Source organism: Sander vitreus, chromosome 15, assembly GCF_031162955.1.
Source record: "Sander vitreus isolate 19-12246 chromosome 15, sanVit1, whole genome shotgun sequence".
In the NCBI taxonomy this organism is placed as follows: domain Eukaryota; kingdom Metazoa; phylum Chordata; class Actinopteri; order Perciformes; family Percidae; genus Sander; species Sander vitreus.
Window position 1 is genome coordinate 1,742,008 of NC_135869.1, and position 22,664 is coordinate 1,764,671.

General features: G+C 40.9%; 1 protein-coding gene and 1 long non-coding RNA gene across 2 annotated transcripts; one reads left to right on the top strand and one right to left on the bottom strand.

The window, feature by feature from the left end:
* Nucleotides 1–282: 282 nt before the first annotated feature.
* Nucleotides 283–21,825, top strand: LOC144529936 (uncharacterized). The gene is made up of 3 exons (XM_078269305.1): nucleotides 283–431; nucleotides 18,151–18,270; nucleotides 19,767–21,825. The coding sequence occupies exons 1-3, from the start codon at nucleotides 283–285 to the stop codon at nucleotides 19,804–19,806; spliced, it is 309 nt and encodes a 102-aa protein (XP_078125431.1). The 3' UTR covers nucleotides 19,807–21,825.
* Nucleotides 2,542–13,604, bottom strand: LOC144529554 (uncharacterized). Its single transcript, XR_013503020.1, has 3 exons — nucleotides 13,400–13,604; nucleotides 9,140–9,272; nucleotides 2,542–2,791 (listed from the first exon to the last, which is right to left on the bottom strand). It is a non-coding gene; the product is annotated as an uncharacterized LOC144529554 (long non-coding RNA).
* Nucleotides 21,826–22,664: the final 839 nt, after the last annotated feature.

The following is a 22,664-nucleotide window of genomic DNA, read 5'->3' on the forward strand; positions in this document are numbered from 1 at the left end:
ACACCACTGACCAAAGAGAACCAGCAGCATCTTGTCCAATAACAAACCACTATTGATCCATGTGTTGATCAGTTCTCCGTTTTGAGTGAATTAAATGTGATGAAGTGATGAGAAAAGGCCCTCAGTAGTTCTCAGAGTTCAGTCATGTTTTCTAACTGCTTCTTTAGTCTGAGCAACAGTCTAACAAGCCGAAAGGATTCAACTGACACTGATATGAAACCGAGAGAAGCAGCCAATCAGAGGACCAGCTGCTGATATTTGGCTTTTTTTGGTGATGTGCTGATGAATGATTGGACTGCTGCTCTCAGTGTTTCCTCTCCAGATGAAGGTGTGGACTCTGCTATGAGTCAGTGTGAGGACAGAGAGGAGGGAGTCCCTCCCTCTAAAACCACTCTGTGTGGGGAACATGACAGCCAGACCAAAGCTCAGAGGTGAGAGGACCATCTCTAACTGTCCACCACTCAGATCACTCCACCATCATTATTCACACTCAAAGCTCTTTGTGTGTTGTGTTTCAGCCCAGAGAAGCAGCACAGACCTGGACCTGGACCTGGACCTGGACCCAGCTGTGTTTCCTTCAAGAGTGACCGGTCAAAGGGGTTTGGTATTGAGTTTAAACAACATGACCAAAAGTACGTAGTTGTAAATTGTGTTCAGTAACACGTCCGTAATGTCAGTAATTAAATAGCTATTTTTTTGTGTCTAAACATTTAAAATTAGACATTGTTTAACAAGTCTTTTGATATGTGAGCTTTAATGAATTTCTTTCTATCAGGATCCATCAGAGACCAGACACACCTGAACCTGAACCCAGCTGTGTGTCCATGAAGAGTGACGAGTCTATGGGTGAACCTCTATTCTTCAAAGATGAATGCCACTATGTTGATAAAAGGTGAGGATTTCAAATTGATAATAACTTGAAACCTTAATATAGGATAAGGATTGTCAGATGAAACTCACTGCTTTGAGACAACATATATTCCACTTTTTATTAGATTAGATTCAACTGTATTGTCATAGCACAGAGTACCGGTACTGAGACAACAAGCCGTCATTAAGCTTCTAACAAGGGGCGGCCTCTCACCCAGTAAGAGCGTGCGCCCCATGTAGGCTGAGGCCTTTGCAGCGGCCCGGGTTCGAATCCGACCTGCAGCCTTTTGCTGCGTGTCATCCCCCCATCTCTCTCCCACCTTTCCTGTCTATCTACACTGTCACTCTGAAATAAAGGGGGAAAAGCCTCAAAAAAAATACTTTTATAAAAAAAAGCTTCTAACCAGAAGTGCAAAAATCAGTAAAGTGCAGAGTGATGTACAGAATATATACCAGGGAAAGATGCAGGGACGTCGTTAGGCCTATTTTAGGGGTGCTGAAGCTTCCCTAAAATGTTCCTAAGCCCCCCTAAATAATAATAAGAACAACAATAATAATTACATTACAGTGCACTCTGTATCACTAACTACGGTCAATAAATATTCCTTCACCATTCATCTGTGTGTCAATGTGTAGTGTGTCTGTTTGAATTCTATTTTACAACTGTCAGCTGGTCGAAATGACAGTGTTAGAGGCTCAACAATCGCCCGCGTGCACGGTAACGGTATGTGGACGAGCGAGGTAGAGTTAGCTACTGAAGAGAGCCAAGCGGCATTAAAGCAAAGCAGAGAATCAAAGATTCTGCAATTCTATCAAGCATCTCAGTATCACTAACCGTATCCCCATTCATATTTAGACGCAACAAATGATATATATCCAGCTACAAAATAGCCAAAAAGTCGGAAGTTAGACAGAAGTACAAAGAGTCATTGTGCTATCAAGATGATGCACTTCTCGTTGCAATGGTGTGAAGTGGCAACTTTCAGAGCTTTCAGAGCGCATACCTGAGCGTTGCAAGTAACTGGAGGATTCATCTTGTCTCTACTTTTTGATTGATTGATTACATGTAGTGAGTGATACAGAGTTAAATTGTAAGTTGTTTTTAATTACCTGCTTACCTTTAGCTACGTTTTCTAGAGGTAAAGGAAAGGTGATATTTTGGTTTTCTATAGAAAACTATAGTCTAGCTAGAGTGAACGAGCGAAATACAAGAAACAGTTAACCTAGCAAGCTACCCACAGCTTTTTATTAATTGCTAATAATATAGCCTATAGCAATCTCTATAGTATTCTAAAACAATATCAGTCCCCATAGAGTGTTGTTGTCACTGAAAACTAATTGTCATAGGGTCCCTGTTATTGCTATTGTACCGGTGTGGATATTCAAAGATATTATAGCAGAGAGAAAAGAAGCAGGAGATTGGCAGGGCAGTTGATTTTGAGGGAGCCGGGGTGACTGAGGTCAGTAGTGGTCTATAGGTCTAAGGAAATGTGGGGTGTTTTGTTTTCTTCTAACAATAAGCATTTGTTGGCAGATCTAGGCACTAAGACATAGCCTAAACTAAATTATTTCATTATATTTATTATATATGCTAGCTATATTCTGACCAACTTAACTGTTAGGAGCTAGTTCTGACCCCAGAACGCAGAGATCTCACACAGACAATGTAGAGCAGTTTTAAAAGGTTTAATTAAACAACGTGTACTCAGAGTTACACAGTTGATTGTGTCAGGGCTGGAAAACTCCTGGCTGGTCCGAGATAGAGGCGAGCCGACGGGGAAGAGTCCAGGTAGTTTCGGGACACGAGGGAGACAGGCAGAGACGAGTACACTTGTGGCTTTCCCAAAGTGGAGACTGAAGCTGGACGGTGAGGCTGGGAGCATGCAGGCACAGCGGAGAAAGCAGCAGGTCTGAGCGGGAACTAGAGAGAGACACAGGGTAAGTTTAAGCACAGAGAACAAAGGCAAAACTAAAATTCTTCTGGGACTTGGCACCAAGTTACCACATGGGTTGTAGTTAACAAACTGGCGCTAAGGGCATGATCAGCCCGGGTTTAAATACTGCTGGGTTGAATCTGGATGATTAGCTGCAGCTGTGAAGATCGGCAGTGCATGGTAGAAGCGCCACGCCCCTTGACCTACTTTCCTCCAGACCACGCCTCCAGCACTCAAAACAACACAGACAAAACACAAACACAGACACACAGGAAAAAGACATCCAAAGCAGGATGAATCCATGTAGGCTAGGCTAAACATGAGCATATGCCCACATACACGTGAAAATAAAACGAAAGCAATCCTACATACAGTACAGTAATTGTTACTCCAACTCTTGTATTCCTTCCACCATCAGGTTATCACATTTAGACAGTAGCCATAGGATCCTTATCAATAGCTTTATCAATATCAATTAGGGACCATTCGCTATTTATGGAATGGACCACCGGAGGAAAATAGGGGAGGGTCATGTCTTTTTATTCTTTGTTGAGGGGAGGGTCACCCAACATTTTTTAGTCTGGGGGGGGGGGTCACCCAACTTTTGTATTCATGATGTGTAAGATGAGAATGCAGAGGTTAACTCATGTATGTCATGGCTGTAAAAAATCAACTGGCATCTGTACATCTCTGCTAAGTGCAAAGTATCACATAAGAGGAGGGAAGTCTTTTTAGCCTAAAGGTCTCAAAACTCTTAAAACCCCTTAAATAAATAACAGTCCCTTATTGTTGATTTATATCATACATTGTATATATCATTTGGCAGAATAAATTATCTTTATTTGAAAAACCCTCAAACTTGTGTTGTCAAATTTCACTGTGACCTTAAAATTCTGGTTCTTGGGTTATACTGTATGCAAGCCAAACTACACAGCGAAATGACACTGATTGAACCAATCCACAGTGCAGTTACAGTAATTAGTGTAATTAAATAGCATTCTTTGGACAACTTATTTGATAGAGGAATTAGATAAGTTAGTATGCTATTACTTTATCACACATTTACATGAGCAGACACACATTTAAGTGATTGCCTACAGAAGAACTCATCAGGAGCAAAGTCCGGCTTAAGTACAATCCCCCCATGCAGCTTTGATGTGTCTAAAAGCTAACATTACAGTAACTTTTGTTGAATAGAGTAGAAATGGAAGAAGAGGATATGTCTGTCAGTTTTTACTTGTTAACATCTTGGTTTCTTGACTGGTTGTTGACATAAGTGTAGCTCTAATACAGTAACAAAAGATGTGAGTGCAAAGATTTTGCAAACGCAGGTTACAAATACCCTGGGGGCTAAGCACCCCGTGTAATTCCTTTATGATACCCCCCCCCCCCACCCCGAGAAAAGAAGTTTGTTTTTGTCAGTTTAACTTTTTATTACCAAACATATAACTCAATACCAATAACATAATTGCAGCATCACAATGTAACACCTAAGAACAAGAAAACAAAAAAGGAAAATCTAATTTGTAAACACAGTACACAGAACAGCCAAAACATACAGTTGTGTTCAGAATAATAGTGTGTTTAAAAAAAGTGAATAATGCTCAAAATCCTTAGGATATCTTTTAATTCCATAATATCAAACATGCAATTCCAAATCAAAACATGACCAAAATTGATCAAGTTTGTGTTATACCTTTATAGAAAGTGAAGAAAAAGGAATTTTAGGCTGTTCAAAAAAATAGCAGTATTTGCATTTTTCTTTACAAACTCAAACATTTACTGTATAAACTGAAAAATGTCTCAAGGGTTTACTTTACTTTGAATCACTGCACTAATATTTAGTTGCATAACCTTTATTTCTGAGAACTGCTTCACATCTGTGTTGCATGGAGTTGACCAACTTCTGGCACCTGTGAACAGGTATTCCAGCCCAGGACGATTGAACTACATTCCACAATTCCTCTGCATTACTGGGTTTTGCCTCAGAAACAGCATATTTTATGTCACCCCACAAGTTTTCTATGGGATTGAGGTCTGATGATTGGGCTGGCCACTCCATAACATCAATCTTTGCTCGCTTACTGGTGTGTTTTGTGCACAAGCAGCTTGCTTGTCACCGCAGCTGCTTGTCACCTGATCAGTAATTGTCACTGATTTGGAGCACCTGTGAAGGCATGGAGGTGCTCAGTCCTTCAGACAAACATACTTCAGAGAGGAGACACTCCAAGTTCACTCATAGGTTCAGTCCAAAGACGACAATGGTCAGTGAAATGTTTTATTTACTTTCGTGGTGTTTGAAATGCTGCTTAATATGTTCGTGTTATGTTTAACTGCGTGTAGATTGGTTAAGGAACACATTGCAGCAGTGACTTCATTGTTATTGTGGAAAATAGGTTTGTGCTAAAATAATATTTCAGTTTGAGTTTGAGAAAGTAAATGTATAAGATACAAAAGGATAGTAAAAAGATACAAATGTTAATATTCTGTTAAATGTTAAAGCTTTGCTAACAAATTTGGAAATTCATGAAATTATCTTTTTCTTTATTCCATGTAAAAGGCTTAAATGAATCTAAGTGGTTAATTCATTTAAGTTATTTAGAATGTTTAATTAAATGTTTAAACTCATTTAAGTTCATTAAAAATGTTTAATTAAAATGGTAACTTTTTTTGTTCTGTCTTTAAAGGTTTACAACCTAATTTACTGAACTGACAAAGCAAACTAAAAATAAAAGCGATTGAGCCGGAAATTTTAGTTGTCCCTGTGTCCTTTTGGAGGGTGAACGAGTAGGACTTGACAGTTGTAAACCACGCGGAGCGGCCTGGCCCTGAGGATAAACGGCTTCAGATCCAGAAATAAGCTGTTGACGCAGAGGAAGTCAAGATGGCGGAAGATGTCCTGGGGAAGTTGGTCCAGCAGCTCAAAAAGGAGAGGACCACTGCAAAAAGCAGCTTCACCAGACAAGCCAACTTCATTTCAAGAGGAGCAAGCAGCATGCTTCAAGTGGCGTTAAAGGAGGAATTCACTAAGCTTTCAGACTGTTTCACAAAGATGCTCGATGCCAGTGATGACTACAGGATTGGACTGGAGGCTGACATTAAGACTGAGGATAAGGAAGCAGGTCTTAATGAACAGCAAGAGGCCGACATTGATGGATCTGTAAATTAAGGTGAAACAAAGTTGGCGGAAATAAGAGACATTGTTCAAACAAACCTGTGGTCGAGGTGAACTTCTTGTGGCAATCCTGGAAGCAGAAAAAGCCAATGATAAAGCGGCTGATGTACCTGTGGAAAGTGCCAATTTAGAGGGCTATGAAGTGCATCTCGCTCTCTTGGACAAGAGAATAAAAGAGGCCATATCAGCAATGTCAACATGGGAGAGATGGATCCCTGTAGAATTAAAGGACGAATTAGATGGAAGAGTCAAGGACGTAAGAGCATCCTCCTACAGGCTTGAGTTAAGGAAAGCTGAATTTGCCACTGCACAGACGATCAATGAGCAAGGCACAGGAGTGAAACTACTACCCCAACCGGCAACATCCACACCAATAGTGAGAATCAAGCCAACCTCTCTACCTATCTTCAATGGAAGCAAAAGAGAATATCACAGATGGAGGAAAGCCTGCAAAAGCAGGGCGAGCCATCTGGATCAACTGAAGTTAAGAAAATTCAACTCCTGGAGAGTGTGGATGACAAAATCTCAAAAGACCTCAGACTTTCAACCTACACCACTGCCAATGACATGGTCAGAGTCCTGGAGAACAGGTATGGCAACAAGTCAACCATCACAGTGGAAATCCTGGAAGAGCTGGAGAAGATGCCACATATGAAAGGGAACCAACCAAGAAAGGTCATTGATCTCATACAGTCAGTGGAGAAGGCTCTAGCAGAGCTCACAGTTAGGAAACTCTGGAGCCATAAATAACCCACTGGTAATTAAAACCATTGAAAGCAAGTTGCCTGACTTTATTAAAAGAGACTAGGTGATGTTCATGGTTGAACCCAGACACAATGTCACATCAGACAACCACTTTGTCATGCTCCTGAAGTTCCTGAAAAGTCAAGAAGAAATACTAGAGACTCGAACAGCTCAGAACTGTGGAGAAGGTGGAGAAATCGGATCGTTCAGACAAAAAGTATGACAGATTGCCTCAACAAAAACTGCAAAGAAAGAAGAGCTTGATGAGGTATGTGGTGTCTGTGGTGATAGTGGGCACAACAACAAAATCTTCTTCTGTAGAAAGTTCAAAAGACTTAAGCTACCTCAAAAGAAAGCTGTATTGAGAAAGCTGGGAGCATGCAGAAAATGTCTTTGATGCCATGATGGAGATGGATACTGCAGAGACACTTTCCTATGCAGAAACAAAGACTGTAAAAGGGAAGGTGGTGCCCCAGACCACCATTTTTTCAAAAGAGGGGAAGAGAGAGAGTGGAGAAGACAGCAAAGATGAAAGCAAACTAACCGAGGAACAAGAGATCTTGTCTGAACTTTTCCCCAGAAATGGCAGATCGATGCAGAAAGGCTTTCACCAACACCAACAAAACCGCAGTGACACTCGATTGTTCAGGCCAGTCCAAGCTACTGCAGAGAAATGGGCTCTCTGAACTTCCTGTAATCATGATGTTGATGCAAGTCACTGCAAACGCAGGGCAGAAGATTGGGACTTTAATTGACCTTGCTTCAGATGCAAACTACATTACCTATAAGGCTGCTGAAAGACTGAGGTTAAGACATGAGAAGATAACTTTAGTTGTGCATGGGGTTGGTGGTATGACCATGGAGGTGAACACACAAAGGTATCTCCTCAAAGTCAGAGTAAAGACACCTAAAGGAACAGAGAGAGCTCATGAAATGGTCTGCTACGGCTTGGATGAAATCGCCAGAGTGCATCAAGTAATTGAACCTGAGAAGTTGAATAAAGTCTTCCCAGAAGTCAAACTTAAAGAAATGGAAAGTCCAGAAGAGGTTGAACTTCTCATTGGCCACCGAGAGAGAAGACTCGCTCCCCAGAGGGTAAAAATCATCGAAGACCTCGTCTTGTGGGAGGGTCCATTGGGGAAGACAGTGGGTCGAGCACATCCTAACTTATTTGAAGAAGTGGAGGTTGCAGCTCCATGAGGACGGCAGCTGTCAAATATGAAGAAATCACAAGTCCAACAACTGACACAGCCCAGCAGCAGGAGGATGTGGCTCAGACCAAATTTACAGCTGCCAGTAACCGTGAGTTCCTTGAGTGGTGGCATTGGGACAGCATCGGAGCTGCATGTGAGCCAAGATGTGGAGGATGCCGATGTGGAAACTGTCCACCAGGAGGAAAAGAAATGACCCTGGCAGAGGAGAGGAAGCTGGAGATCATTAAAGAAGGCCTCGCCTACAAGAAGGGGGATGCTCACACACCGGCTCCACATTGGGATGCAAAGTATCCTTGGACGGTAGATCCAGCCTCTCTCCCGAACAACAAAGGTGCAGTCTAGGCTTGTTTCTTAAGAATGGAAAAGCAACTAAGCAGAGAGCCAGACTGGAAAGTCGCATATGCTACCCAGATCCATGAAAAGGTCAAACGAGGCGCAGCCATAAAACTCTCCAACAAAATCATGGACGAGTGGAACAGACCAGTGTGGTACGTAAGCCACCTGGTGGCGCCAAACCCTCATTCGGTGACAACACCGGTTCGTAGTGTATGGAATAGTAGCCAGAAATACAAAGGCGTGGGTATGAATGATCTTCTTCTGAAGGGACCAGACGTTCTCAACCCTATAAGAGCTGTCTTGCTGAGGTTCAGAGAAGGGACGTATGCATCTCTAGGAGACATCAAAAAGATGTACAACTCTGTATGGCTGAAGGAGCGTGAGATGCATCTTCACAGGTTCCTCTGGAGGGACAGCCCAGATGAAGAGAGAAGTGAATATGCACTAACCAGAGTCAACATTGGGGACAGACCTGCTGGTTGCATTGCTCAGTTGGCTATGAGGGAAACGGTACGCCTGCCCAACTTTCTTCACTTGGAGGATGAGCGCAGAGTCATTGAAGAGGACAGTTATGTGGATGACCTCTTAACCTCCCAAAATGACCTGAATAAACTTGACAAAATCACAGCAAATGTTGAAAATATCTTGAAAGCTGGAGGGTTCTTCCTCAAACCATGGGTCCGGTCAGGGCAAAGTGGGAGGCAAGGAATGTAGACTGAGGTTCTAACAAAGACACAAAGTAAAACCTTAATTCTTCCAAATCAAATGAGGGACAAGACTCCTTCAAAGAGGTCATGACCTAAACAAGGTGGGAGACCAGGCTGGGATACATGACAAGACTCAAGGGTATTAAAGATGGAGTTTACCTTCATTCCTCTGACGCCTTGGATGTTTTCAGCCTGGGGATCAGCAACAGCCGCATCATACGTCTCTGGGGTGCGTGGAGGACTACAGGCATTCGGATCGGCCTCAAACTCACTTCTTGGGATTTCACAGTACCTGCAAAAATATTGAGAGTGGCTGAAGTTCTCCGTAAACCCACCTATGCAATGAGAACCCAAGTTATCCCTAGCAATGCAGTAAAGACCCTCTTTTACTGTTTCTCGATCTACATTTATTCCATCTGTCTCCAAGGATTTCAGATCTGCCAACAACTCTTGAGAAAACTTTGGCTATTCCAAAACGCTTAAGGTCAGTCTTTGTTATGGGGGCAGCTGTTCTCTCCTGTCCTGTGTAAAAACCGCTACATCAGGATCTCCAAACGGTTGTGACTGTATTCCTCCCTAAATGTGACTGTAAAAAGCTCTTCAGAGTTTCTGCCACTGGTATGTAGTAAGCACATTTTTGTGTCATGTTTTCATCCATTCCCAATGCCACTTTTTGGGGTTCTGTGTATTTAAACATGTTCGTGAATGTCTGATTTCTGGAGTATGTTGTTCTCAATTGTCCCTGATGACAGGCAGAGAACAAAACTGACTTTAATGCAGTCACAGATTTTAGTGACTGCTTCATCTGATAGGCTCATATCATTTTTTAATAAAGAACTTACTTTAGTTATTGTGGAGGCTTGACCTAACTTGTGCACATTTTGCATTTCCTCAACAATAGTCTGTATAGTAGAGGCAGGAATAAGCAGCTGTCCTTAAGCAGTTAAAGGTATAAGAGACACATGTTTCTGAGATAAGACTATCATTCTCTGGCATATCACTGGCTGCACTAGCTGTTGGCTGGCTGTTCATGTGTTTTTTTTTCTGAATCATCTGTACTGGCAATGACATCTGAGGGCGAGTCTCCTTGTATAGGTCATCAATACCATCAGGGGAGCATGCTTTATGCTTCCTACACGTGAGAAGTAAATTATGACTTTTTTGTAAACGCATGCTTACAACCACTTACTGGACGTTTTTTGGATTGTGTCTGCCTGTGCTTTTCAGCTGAACAAAGTTATCACGCATTGACCTAGCTAGCTAGCTACTCGTCTTAAATATCAGCTGGTGCTAGCTTACACCATGTGCTTTCAGCACACATTTCTGTTTGGTCTCGGAAAAAAGTAGGCTAAATGTGAAGCTTACCGTGCAAACTTTAAATTTTCCAATTGAACAGCAGCTGACCTTCCAAAAAACTTGTGTTAAAATCATAGATTTGTCCTAAAAACTTTGTGGTCTGAAGATTTTTGCTCTGCTCCTGTGTTATCTCCATCAAGCCCCGCTCTGGCTCACTTGCTAACGTCAGCCATAGCCGTGAATGAGGAGCTCGTGCTTCTCCCACTCCTCCCGCCCTCACGTCATTATCCAATCAGAGACAAGCTTCAGCTGCGCACTATGAAATTCAAAATTAGGCGGACTCGGTGTACAATGAGCGTACAAGTCTGTGGTTAGGAGGCACTGTTAGGTTGTTTAGCCTGTGATACAATGCTCACATTATTATATATATTTTAAGAAATATAAATAGAAAACCAGTAGGCTAAGTATTACATTAAAATGTAAAGACTAAAAGAAACATAAGGCATACAAGGTTAGGACTGAACAGAAGTATTACTTTGCATATATCAATAATTTTAATTTCTTATACACAGACTCTACAATATGCTGCAAATAGCCTAAATATAAAAACAATGATATAATTGTAGCCTATATGTTTATATATAGATAGGCAACCTCTCAGGTAATGACATTTTTTGTGAAAACATTTTTATTACCTCAATTTGCATCATTTCATCAATCATGTTACAAGTACAGCATAATCTTGTCAAGTGACTTACATATATTATATATGTATATATATATATATATATATATATATTTTTAAAAACAACTGACTAAAACTATAGTTTTTACAATATTTGCCTGTCAAATTAACAAATTTGTTTTTTCATTAGTATTACAGTATTTCTTTTTGATAGCGATATTTGCAGTTTTAACAGATAAATCTGATTATAATCGCATATAGTAAATATAACAAACATTCTGTTTAATAGTTTACAAAAGTTCACTGTATTTTAAATAATACTTTTCTGTAGGGATTTTACATAGTTTTTTAATGTAAATTTCAATTTCTTTTTTTTTACAGTGTAGGCCAAACAACTTCCATTCTATAATACATAACACCCGCATTAGTTTTTTTTCTGGCTCTGATAGTGGTCCAACCAGTCAGAATGTGCGCGGGCACACACACACTCACACTCTGGTTAATGATAAGAAACAGCGTCACTGGTCTGTTTGAAGTTGAAGCTCCTTTTCTACACAGACCTGCTGAGGACAGAAGAGAGCTGCACACTGATGAAGTTCATGGCTAGAAGTTCAGTAAGTGGAGCTGTGATTGGTTGAGATGACGTCTTTGATTATTGTGGTTGGAGAAACGGTTGAATTGATGGTGAACTTGTGATTGTTGAAAGACAACACTTTGGGCAAAACTGTTTTTTAGAACTATAGATTCGGTACTATTTATCTTCCATAACATGTCAGACAACGACATTTTAAAACGTGTCCTCGTGTGCTTCAAGTCTTCGCTGTAAAAACAATTCAAGTCTAAATGAAAGTCTAAAGGTGAGTTGACTTCAGTCAGTGGTGGAACGAAGGAAAATTAGTTTACAGAAGGGAGGGGGGGGATTAGAGGAGAGGCAGAGGGAGGGGAAGATGAGGGGGAACTCCAAGAACTCCACCTGGAAAACTATTCCAGAGATATAATTTTGAATATCTAAAATATGGAACTTTTTTTGGTGTCTTTATTCAAATGGCAAATGTATTTTGCAATGAATTCATTTTGCAATTGTCATTCAATTTGAATATGAATTTTGCAATTGAGAATTCAATATGCAAATTGTCAATGCAATGTTAAATTTAGTTTGAATTATTTTGACTTTAAATTTTAATGAAAGCGCAATCAATTGCATTACATATTGACATGGTGTTGTGGTCTCTTTATTCAAATGGTAGTTTATATCCACAGCGTCCCACTTCCGGGATTGCTCCGGTGCTGCCGGAAGTTCAACAGGACATCACCTTCCTCTTTCTTTGTGTTGGCGTTCTAACCTCTGGTGGATTTATGAGGACTATGGTTAACTGCTCCTCAGGTCTCTGCAGGGTAAATCCAGACAGCTAGCTAGACTATCTGTCCAATCTGAGTTTTCTGTTGCGCAACTAAAACTACTTTTCAACGTACACGTTCCACAAAAACAAGTTCCTTCCCGAGGCTATTTTGCAGAGGCACCGTGGCTGCATCAGGCGCTTAGCTTTGTCAAAGACGATTGTGATTAGTTTAAAGAAATGTCAATAAACCAGAGCCTGTTCTTCTCCCATCCCAGAATGCTGTGTGGACTAGCCAGACCTTCCTACGCAGCACTGTGGAGGAAGGTCTGGCAATGCAAGACTATACAGTATGTGCCAGCAAAACAGCACCCAGCCTATAGCATAACATTTACTACGTCACCGCTCTATTTTTGTTTCTCCATTTCAAAATGACAGTTCAATCTCATCAAGGTGGGTCTTTAGTTAGGACATCACTTGCCTTTTTCATGTTTACTATTGCCATGGTACCGTATAAACCAACTTCTAGAAAGTCCCGGAGGTGAAGTTTTGCAGTAACGGACAGACGAGCAGCGGGGAATTAACGTTACGAGGCAGAGAGCCAGCCGATAAATAAGTCAGATGTTTCCCTGGCACATTGAATTACCATTTAAATAAAGAGACCAAAACACCCCGGCAATATTTTAAGACAAAATAATTTAAACTAAATTGAGGAATGCATTGCCAGTTTGCGTATTGAATTGACAATTGCAAAATGTGTTGCCATTTGAATAAAGAGGCGAAAAAACGTCCATACTACGATACATTTGGACTATAAATGTAATTAATGATATCCACAATTGGCATTATGACTTATAAAAATGCAATGTTTGATATGTAAAATTAATATTCTGATTTAATTATTATGGATATTGTATTGTAGATATCTAAGATTGAGTTCTTCCTAGTAATAATTCTGTAGATATTTAGTATGTTGATTCTGGTGGGAAGAATGACTTTATGGATATAAAAAATGTTCTTTTTGACTAGGAATAATTAAATAACGGATATCTGCAATACATTTCCAGTCTAGCTAATAAATGTTAAAACAGCTTTCCATACCCTCGGCCTCTGGCATCGTGTAAGGAGAACAACGATTACATAGACAAGTTCTGCAGCGATCACCGTGTTCATGTTTGTAGTTGTTCCTTCACTTTCCTTCTGTCTGTGGATGGAATAGAATATATTTCACTATCATTGAAAAAAATTACAAGCTAAAAACTGCTCTGATCAGGACCTAAAAATCAGGACATGTTCTGTCTGTCTCTGTCTGTCTCTCTGTTTCAGTACTACAGGCAGTGCCGCTCCTCCACATTTAAAAATATTTAGACACCAAACCGCATCAAACCACTTGCCAGCATACAGAGCATCTACCGGTATATGTGGGGTTGGAATGTCATCAAATGTGGTACACGCAGTTTATCTGATGATGCTCAGATGTGCTCGAATTACGTGGGAGCCAGAGGGAGCCGAGCTCCCATAGAGTGAGGCCTGGCCCATGAAAGCAACAAAGTCTGTCATATGTGGCATTGTAATTTAATCTTAAACAACGCTCATTATCCATCCCTGTGCGGTATCTTACCATTAAAGACGTTAAATTAAAATATAAAATATAGGCTACTACGGGACGTAGACCTGAGCCTCCCCTACGCTCATGAACGCAGCATGACTGCACTTCACCACCACACCACTAGGCTATGTGAGCAAACCGCATAGGCTAAGATCGATTTGACAGCACTCGCAAGTCCAAAGAAGTCACCATGCTTGATGCATGATGCTTGATGCTTGCACCATGAGCTTAATGTGCTTTTGAGGTATATACCACCAATACATCTTAAACTAGAACTGCAAGCAGTTATGACGGGGCCCAAGCCACCCACGGCAGTCGCCCCCGACACTCCGGGGAGCGTGCGAAAGCGGAACCCGAAGCCGGGCGGCTGGGAGGCAAACGTCGGTATATATCAAGAGCGCCTATGAATGGTGTTGATTTTGCATTGAAAAAGTGAGAGAAAAGAGTTGCATTCGTCCACTGTGAAGGTTGTAGAAACTTTGTTAGGTGGCTTAAGAAGTTTGTTTATTGTAAAAAACCAAAGGAGCACGCAAAAGTGAAAACCAAAACCTAACGGTAGGAGGCAAACGTCAGTAAATGTTGAGACGTGTGAGCTGCAAGGTCTGTGGTAAATTTCCATTGCAAATATGGCATTAACATAGAGTAAAAGGGCCAAAACTTGTCTACGTTGATTATAGCGCCCCCTAATGGCCGATCTTCGCCAAATTTGGTACACAGCCTCAGAGCGGCATGCCGAACGAGCAGGTTTCGTGTTGATTGCATGTACTGTGGCAGAGATATTGCAATTGCAAACTTCCCATTTAAATGCATTGAGTTATTGGCCAAAACAAATAATGTTGCTTATGGTGCCCCCTAAAGGCCGATCTTTGCCAAATTTGGTACAGAGCATCGTAGTGGGATATTGAACAATGATCTCAAGTTCCTTGCTGATAACATTTAATTTGGTTGAGATATGATATGATACGTGTGTGGTAGCTAGCTAGGAAAATTAGTTTGGTCGTCAAATGCAAACGTAGCAAAATCCCTTGAATAACTTTTGGTCATGTCCATCTGGAGATGCTACGATGCTACAAGGAACACGTGGATGTAAGGATTTTTAATGTGCGATGTGTAATGTGGGAGTTAAAGGCAAAAAAACATTATAGCGCCACCTAGTGGTCCACGTGTAATTTGTGGTAGGTGTGGTCCATGACCCATTGTCTATCTACCCTGTAAATTTAAAGTTTTTCACGTTAGTGTAAGTAGCAAATTTAGACGTGGGTCCCATAGACCATGTCCACTTTGACCCCTCAGTACCCCATTCTAGGGTTGAGGGTCTAGGAGTGGCCCTAGATGGTACCCAACAAATTTTGTAAAAATCGAATGAGCGGTTCATGAGCTATAAACTTTTTGTACTTGTAGTGCCCCCTAGTGGCCGATTTTTGTAAAACGCGTGGGTGACCTTCAGAGGGTCATGGTAAACAAGAATCTAAAGTTTGGCCGAGATATGGCAAAGTTGGTGTTTTCATAGTTAGCTACACAAATTTGTTTGTGCGTAATATTTGCATTTTTATCCTATCAAAATTATTTTTCTTAACTTTTTGGCCGGCCCATCTGGAGATGCTACCTGCCAAATTTCGTGCCGATCAGTCGCACGGTCTAGGAGGAGTTCGAAAAAGTAGGTTTTTGATAAATCACAATTTTTCACGCATAAAAGTTTAGGCGGAAATGGGCGTGGCCTATATCATGTGATTCAGTTGGATCCAGGGAACGCGTGGATGTATGGTTTTTGAATGTATGGTGTGCGAGTTATAGGGCCAAACAAGTTTTTTCTGCTATAGCGCCACCTAGTGGTGGAAGAGGGTGAATTGTTGCGCCTGAGGTCCTTGCGGAGTTCTGGACCATTCCTGAAAATGCCAACCCCACACCATGTACGGTTTAGGCTGTAGTCGGAGTTTTAGGCGGAGAAGAATAATAAAAATCAGTAGAAAAACAAGAGGGTTCTACAGCCCTGCTGTGCGAACAGCATAGCTTTGCTATTGCCCGTTCTTACAGACTCGGGCTTGGACCCCTAATAAATAAATCTGTAGCTATCCTCTGCCATTCAGAACTCCGGAAAAGTTCCCAGATATTTTGAAACACCTGTCAGTAATACAATGCAATCTCTGATGGCGGAATATTCAGTGAATAGCCTACCCGATAACATCTCAGTGCAAATTCCAAAATTGTTCGTCTATTTTTTTCCAGGGTTCAACACATGAGACGACTGAACACCCAGGTGTTGTTATCACTACGTGTACATAGTTTGGCTGTGCAATGGCTTTATTCATTTCTGCCAGTTAGTGCATTTTCCCTGTGTATAAGTTAGACTACATGCATTATTGTGTTTGACACTATCTAAGACGGTGGTCTGGTTCAAATGAGTTACGTTTTATTTCATTGTGAAATTGAGAATGACACAGACTAAATCGTTTAGTCTATTTCTTTGTATTGCGAAATTGAAAAAACTCTCTGTTGTGTGCGTGTGTCAAGTTATAGCGTAGGCCTACCGTGCGCATATACTGCGCAAAAGCGCCACTCGCGCCTAGGCTATTTAATTGTATAGCCTTGTTAGGCTATGTGCAGGGTGTACCAACTTTTTTTTTTTTATGAGATACAGAGACCCCCTTAAAGACAAAAAGATAATTCGAGCACTGACACCCACATTAGTTTTTTTTCTGGCTCTGCTAGTGGTCCAATCACTCAGAATGCATACTTTCATAGTGAAGTGAGGACACACACACACTCTGGTTAATGATAAGAAACTGTGTCACTTCACTTTCACTTACACGTTATTTAATCTATTGATACGTCTACAGGGACACGTTTTTGTGGTTTTAATCGTGTTGGTGAGCACGAATTTTAAACTAATGATTTAAATAGGAAGCATATTACGTGATAACAGCACGATTATGGTAGCGAATAGTATTGAAAAGCCGAAAATCCACGTAGGGAGATTGGTTGGGGTGGTGGATGGGTCAAACAACACAGGACTTTCACCCCGGAGACCAGGGATCGAGTCCCGCATGTGGTAGTTCCTTTCCGTATTCTTGTTCTCCTAACCACAACCTTTCCCCGTCTCTCTTTTCCTAATCACAACCGTCCCGTTGTTGTACCGCATCCCCCGTTGTTGTTGCCAGCGTGCAGTGTTTAATTTCTCCGTTTTTGCGTCCCCCAGAGACTGCGGATTGTGTCCCGGCGGGTGTTGTTTTCACCGTCTACCGTGTGTGGCGTTGCCATTTTTGCATCCCCCAGGGCAGGCCAGTGTCATGGCAGTTGTCGCCGCCAAGCGGCGTTTAATTTCCCCGTTGTTGTGTCCCCCAGAGACGGCGGATCATGTTGTCACCATCTCCCCCAGAGAAGCAGGTCGTGAAATAGTAACGTTCCAATAAAAGTAATAAAGTAGAAAAACGTGTCCCTGTACACGTATCAGTAGATCAAAATAACATGACCATTTCACGAACTGCTGTGAGACCGGGTTGTTCCTTGACCTCATGATTGGGGTTAAGGAGAAGTGGTTAGGAAAGGACATAGGAGGTAATTTTTTTTTACTTTCGCCACACAGAATTACATTCCGCTCTGATTTCTATGAAGCACTTTAATCCTCCAAACAGCTCCATGAGGCTATCTAGTGGACTGATGGAACTAGAGCAGCTGATGGCAGCATCCTCTGCTCTGATTCATTCTCACCACTGACCAGTGAGAACCAGCAGCATCTTCTATGTCCAATAACAAACCACTATTGATCCATGTGTTGATTAGTTCTCCGTGTTGAGTGAATGAAATGTGATGAAGTGATGAGAAAAGGCCCTCAGTAGTTCCCAGAGTTCAGTCATGTTTTCTAACGGCTCCTTTAGTCTGAGCAACAGTCCAACAAGTCAAAAGGATTCAACTGACACTGATATGAAACAGAGCGAAGCAGCCAATCAGAGGACCAGCTGCTGATATTGGGCTTTTTTTCCAGGAGAAGTGATGTGAGGGATGAATGAGTGATGATGTGCTGATGAATGATTGGACTGCTGCTCTCAGTGTTTCCTCTCCAGATGAAGGTGTGGACTCAGTGTCCACACCTGAGTGAGTGTGAGGACAGAGAAGAGGGAGTCCCTCCCTCTAAAACCACTCTGTCTGGGGAACAGAGGTGAGAGGACCATCTCTAACTGCCCACCACTCAGATCACTCCATCATCATTATTCACACTCAAAGCTCTTTGTGTGTTGTGTTTCAGCCCAGAGAAGCAGCACAGACCTGGACCTGGACCTGGACCCAGCTGTGTGTCCATGAAGAGTGACCGGTCTATGGGTCAACCTTTATACTTCAAAGATGGACGCCACTCTGTTGATCAAAGGTGAGGATTCCAAAACTGATGATGAAAACAAAATGATGTGTTTTTGTTAGGGCTGTCAAATGATTAATTTTTTTAATCGCGATTAATCGCATATTTTATCACATGATTAAAATTCTATTATTTTGCATTTCAGAACAGTTTTTAAGTACATATAAACAATGGAAAGCAATTATTTCCAGTGTATCTTGATTGGGAATCAAATGAATGCAAAGAAAGTTACTTTATGAACTTTACTTTAAGATTTGTAGTTATTATTTTATGTAAACAAAAGAAAAATGTGTGTCATTATTTCACAATTCCTCCAAGTACCTAACTAAAAAACTAAAAGTCCCTATCCTTACCAGAGTCAATATAGTGTTTAGTAACTCCTAAATAATTTTGATTACTCACTGACGTCCAGTGATCAGCGGTTAATGAGACAGAGTTTGCAGCACTTTGCAGCAGTTCCAGTGTGGCTGCTTTCTCCGTGTCATACAGGCTGCTGGTATTTGAAACCTGATAGCTCAGCGCTAACAGGTGTCATACAGACTGCTGGTATTTGAAACCTGATAGCTCAGCGCTAACTAGCTTTGAGGAAGAGGTGAGTAACTTCACCAAATGGTGTAAAGACAACTTCCTGGCTGTTAATGGAAATAAAACAAAAGAAATGGTCATTGATTTTAGCCAAATTGGGAGGGTTAGTAGCTACAAATATTTAGGCATTGAAATTGATGCCCAACTCAAATTTGATATATGTACTACGTCTAAGGTAAAAAACATTACAACAGCGGATGTTCTTTTTACGTAAGCTTAACTACTTTCAAGTGGACAGTATTATTTCAGAATTGTTTTATAAAACGTCCTTCAGAGCGTATTGTCCTATGGCTTAGTCTGTGTATTTGGGAACATGCGCAAACAACAACAAGATAAATTGCAGCGTTTGGTAAAGACAGCGAGTAAAATTATTGGATGTAGTCAGACGTCAGTCACTCAGCTATGGTCAGATCTTATTGTGAGTAAGGCTGAGCAGATTCTTAAGGATCCTACCCACCCCTTATATGGGCGGTTCCACCTCAGCAATCATGGCAACAGTAGGCTGCTGCAAAGGTCAGTTAGAACCAAAAGGTTTAGCGTGTCATTTGTCCCCTCTGCTATTGGACTTTTTAATGAAAGATAGAAGACAAGATAATGAATTGTATTGTCCACTCTGGTAACACTGTGTTTCTATTTTATTGTTTTTAAATTGTAAACTTAACTTCACTACTTAACTATGTATTCTTAAATGTTATTTTGTGTAAGTGTGCAGGGGGGGTACCTACTTATATGCCTGTGTGTCTTAAATGTGCTGCACTTTGACCAAACAAGAAGAAAGAAGAAAGAAAGAAATGTATTGCTCCGGCTCTGTGTACCTGCTGGCTGTGTATGTTAGGTTGTAGTAATAAAACATGTTGCAACCTGTGTTGGTGAATAGGAGTTTTATTTAGAATTTTCTGACAGGAAGTGTGTTTTATTCCCAGCGGCTTGACAGTGATGGTGAGAGGAGAGCGGCTTAACTAAAAGAGGATGCATGGAGATCTCAGACAGCTGGAAGGATTATTCATCCCCTTCTTCCACACAGTGTCCTGTCTGCAGTCAGCAGAGTCCAACTGTCCCCTGTCCTGCTGCTGTTTGTTTAAATGTCCTCATGCCACTCTGCAGTTTCTCATTCAGCCAGCAGCTGTACTGCAGATGTCTAATTAAATAAAGTCTAATTTCACTATCAGCAGGAAGCATCTGCATTGAGGTACAGAGAGAGGAATTCCCTCTGGCTGCATGTATTCTTCAAACCACACACAGTGGTATTCATTCACCTTTAATCCCTGGAATTGGTTTAATGTGTTGTCATTCAAAGACAGATAAAAGACAAACCAGACACACATGCTTTGAGATTTGATTTTATATTAATACAAGAAGTGATCTTTGATAGAGATAGAGAACGTGTGTGTGTGTGTGTGTGTGTGTGTGTGTGTGTGTGTGTGTGTGTGTGTGTGTGTGTGTGTGTGTGTGTGTGTGTGTGTGTGTCACACACACATCTGAAGCTGGAGCTCCTGAGGAGGTCACACAGATTTAAAGTCCTTGTTCAAGGACCAAACTGTGGAGGAGCTGAAGCAGAACATGACATCTGTATGTTACAGTGCTACAGTCTGAGCAATGTCACTACTCTGGTAGCACTAGGCTACTTCACAACTAAAGAAAGCTAAAAAATGATGTACTTTCAAATAACTAACTCAAAACCCATCCCTGATTTGGCTTATAGTCCAACCTAGTCTCACGGCAGTTTGTGAAAAAGTGACACATTGATTCGTGTACACATTTTTTTCGTGATGGTTAGCACGTTTTTTAAACTAATGCATTTCAATTGGAAGCTACTACTACTGTGTTATCCCAGTTTCTGTCACTTAAACAAGCTTTACAGTAGTTTCTTAGAAGTTCCTATACACAGATCACTATCCAGGAATAATGCATTTTGGCATCCATAGGGCTTTTTAATTATGTGTTAACCTTGTTTATGTTACTTAAACAGCCTGTTTATGTCACTTAAATAGTAGTAGTTTCTCTAAGAAACTCCTACAAACATTTCTATGCAGATGCGTTTTAGCCTTCACCCAGCCTCTTTGATGTGTTAATCCTGTTTCTGTTACTTAAACAGCTTTACAGTAGTTTCTTTTAGCAGAAGTTCCTATACACAGATCACTATGCAAGAAATCATTCCTGCATAGTGCAAATGCATCACATTTTGGCCTCCATTGGGCTTTTTAATGATGTGTTAACCCTGTTTATGTTACTTAAACAGCCTGTTTATGTCACTTAAATAGTAGTAGTTTCTCTAAGCTCCTACAAACATTTCTATGCAGATGCGTTTTAGCCTTCACCCAGCTTCTTTGATGTTTTAACCCTGTTTATGTCACAAACAGCTTTACAGTAGTTTCTTTAATATTATATATGACAAAGAAAAATCCTCACAATCCTGAGAACCTGGAATCAGAGAATATTTGGGTTTTTTTTAAACGATAAAAATAACTATTTGTATAGCACCTTTAAAAACAATAGTTTACAAAGCGCTTTGACAGAAGAAACAAAAGCAAATCAACACACATTATGTACACACCATTGTAATAGGAAAACAGAAGATGGGGCAGTTTTGAAGGACAGAAAAAGTTACAGTTCAATAAACAAAATGATAGACGGAAGACGGCATAACATAAAAGCAAGTCAATAAAAATGTGTCTCTGATATTTCCTTTCCTCCATCTCTTATTAATCAATGTATGTGATGTCTGTCCCACACTACCATCTATGTTCTGGAAGTTGTTCTAAGCAAAAGAGCAAATTAACATTCAGAAACTTCACGGGAGAAAGGAGGAGACCACACATCTTTTTTAACCTCCATAGAAAATGAAAGACTTAAATTTTGGTTTCTATCTCTGGGGAAAATCTGAAACATTTAGTGTGTTTGGCCGAAGCAAAACTAAAATTACTGTCTCCAAACTTAGAGAGTAAAACTTAATTTTATATTCCACTGACATGACAAATAAATGTGATACCATAACCACATTGGAATAACGTAATGTTGCATTATTTTCAACACATTCACCCAGGTACATCCACTATGCAGTTAAATAAGTGATTTAAACAAGTGAATCACTTTTTAGAATAGTTGATTCCAGGAACGTCGTTAGGCCTATTTTAGGGGTGCTGAAGCAACCCTAAAATGTTCCTAAGCCCCCCTAAATAATAAGAACAACAATAATAATTAGATTTTTTTCTTACAGTGCACTCTGTATCACTTAGTACGGCAAAACGAGCACCCACGTGTACGGTAATGGTATGTGGACGAGCGAGGTAGAGAGTTAGCTACTGAAGAGAGCCAAAGGGCATTAAAACAAAGCAGAGAATCAAAGATTCTGCAACTGTATTAAGCATCTCGTTATCACTAACCGTATCCCCATTCATATTTAGACGCAACAAATGATATATATCCAGCTACAAAATAGCCGCAAAGTCGGAAGTTAGACAGAAGTACGAAGAGTTGTTGTGCTATCAAGAATCATCTTGCATCAGCACCGTGTCGTTGCATTGGTGTGAACTGGCAGCTTTCAGAGCATTGCAGACTGGAGCGTTGCAAGTAACTGGAGGATTCAGCTCGTCTCGTCGCTACTCTTTGGTCTGAACTCCCAGGGACCTATAGTAGACCTATAGTAGAGTAAAAGCAGTGGTGTAGTCTACATGATACGCAGGTATACGCAGTATACCCACTAAGAAATCTCCAAGATATACCCACTTAAAAATGTGCAATGGGTCGAGTAATGTGACAGCAAACTAAACTAACACTGCAACATGCAGAAAGACCTCTTCTCATCTGTCATTGACCCGCTC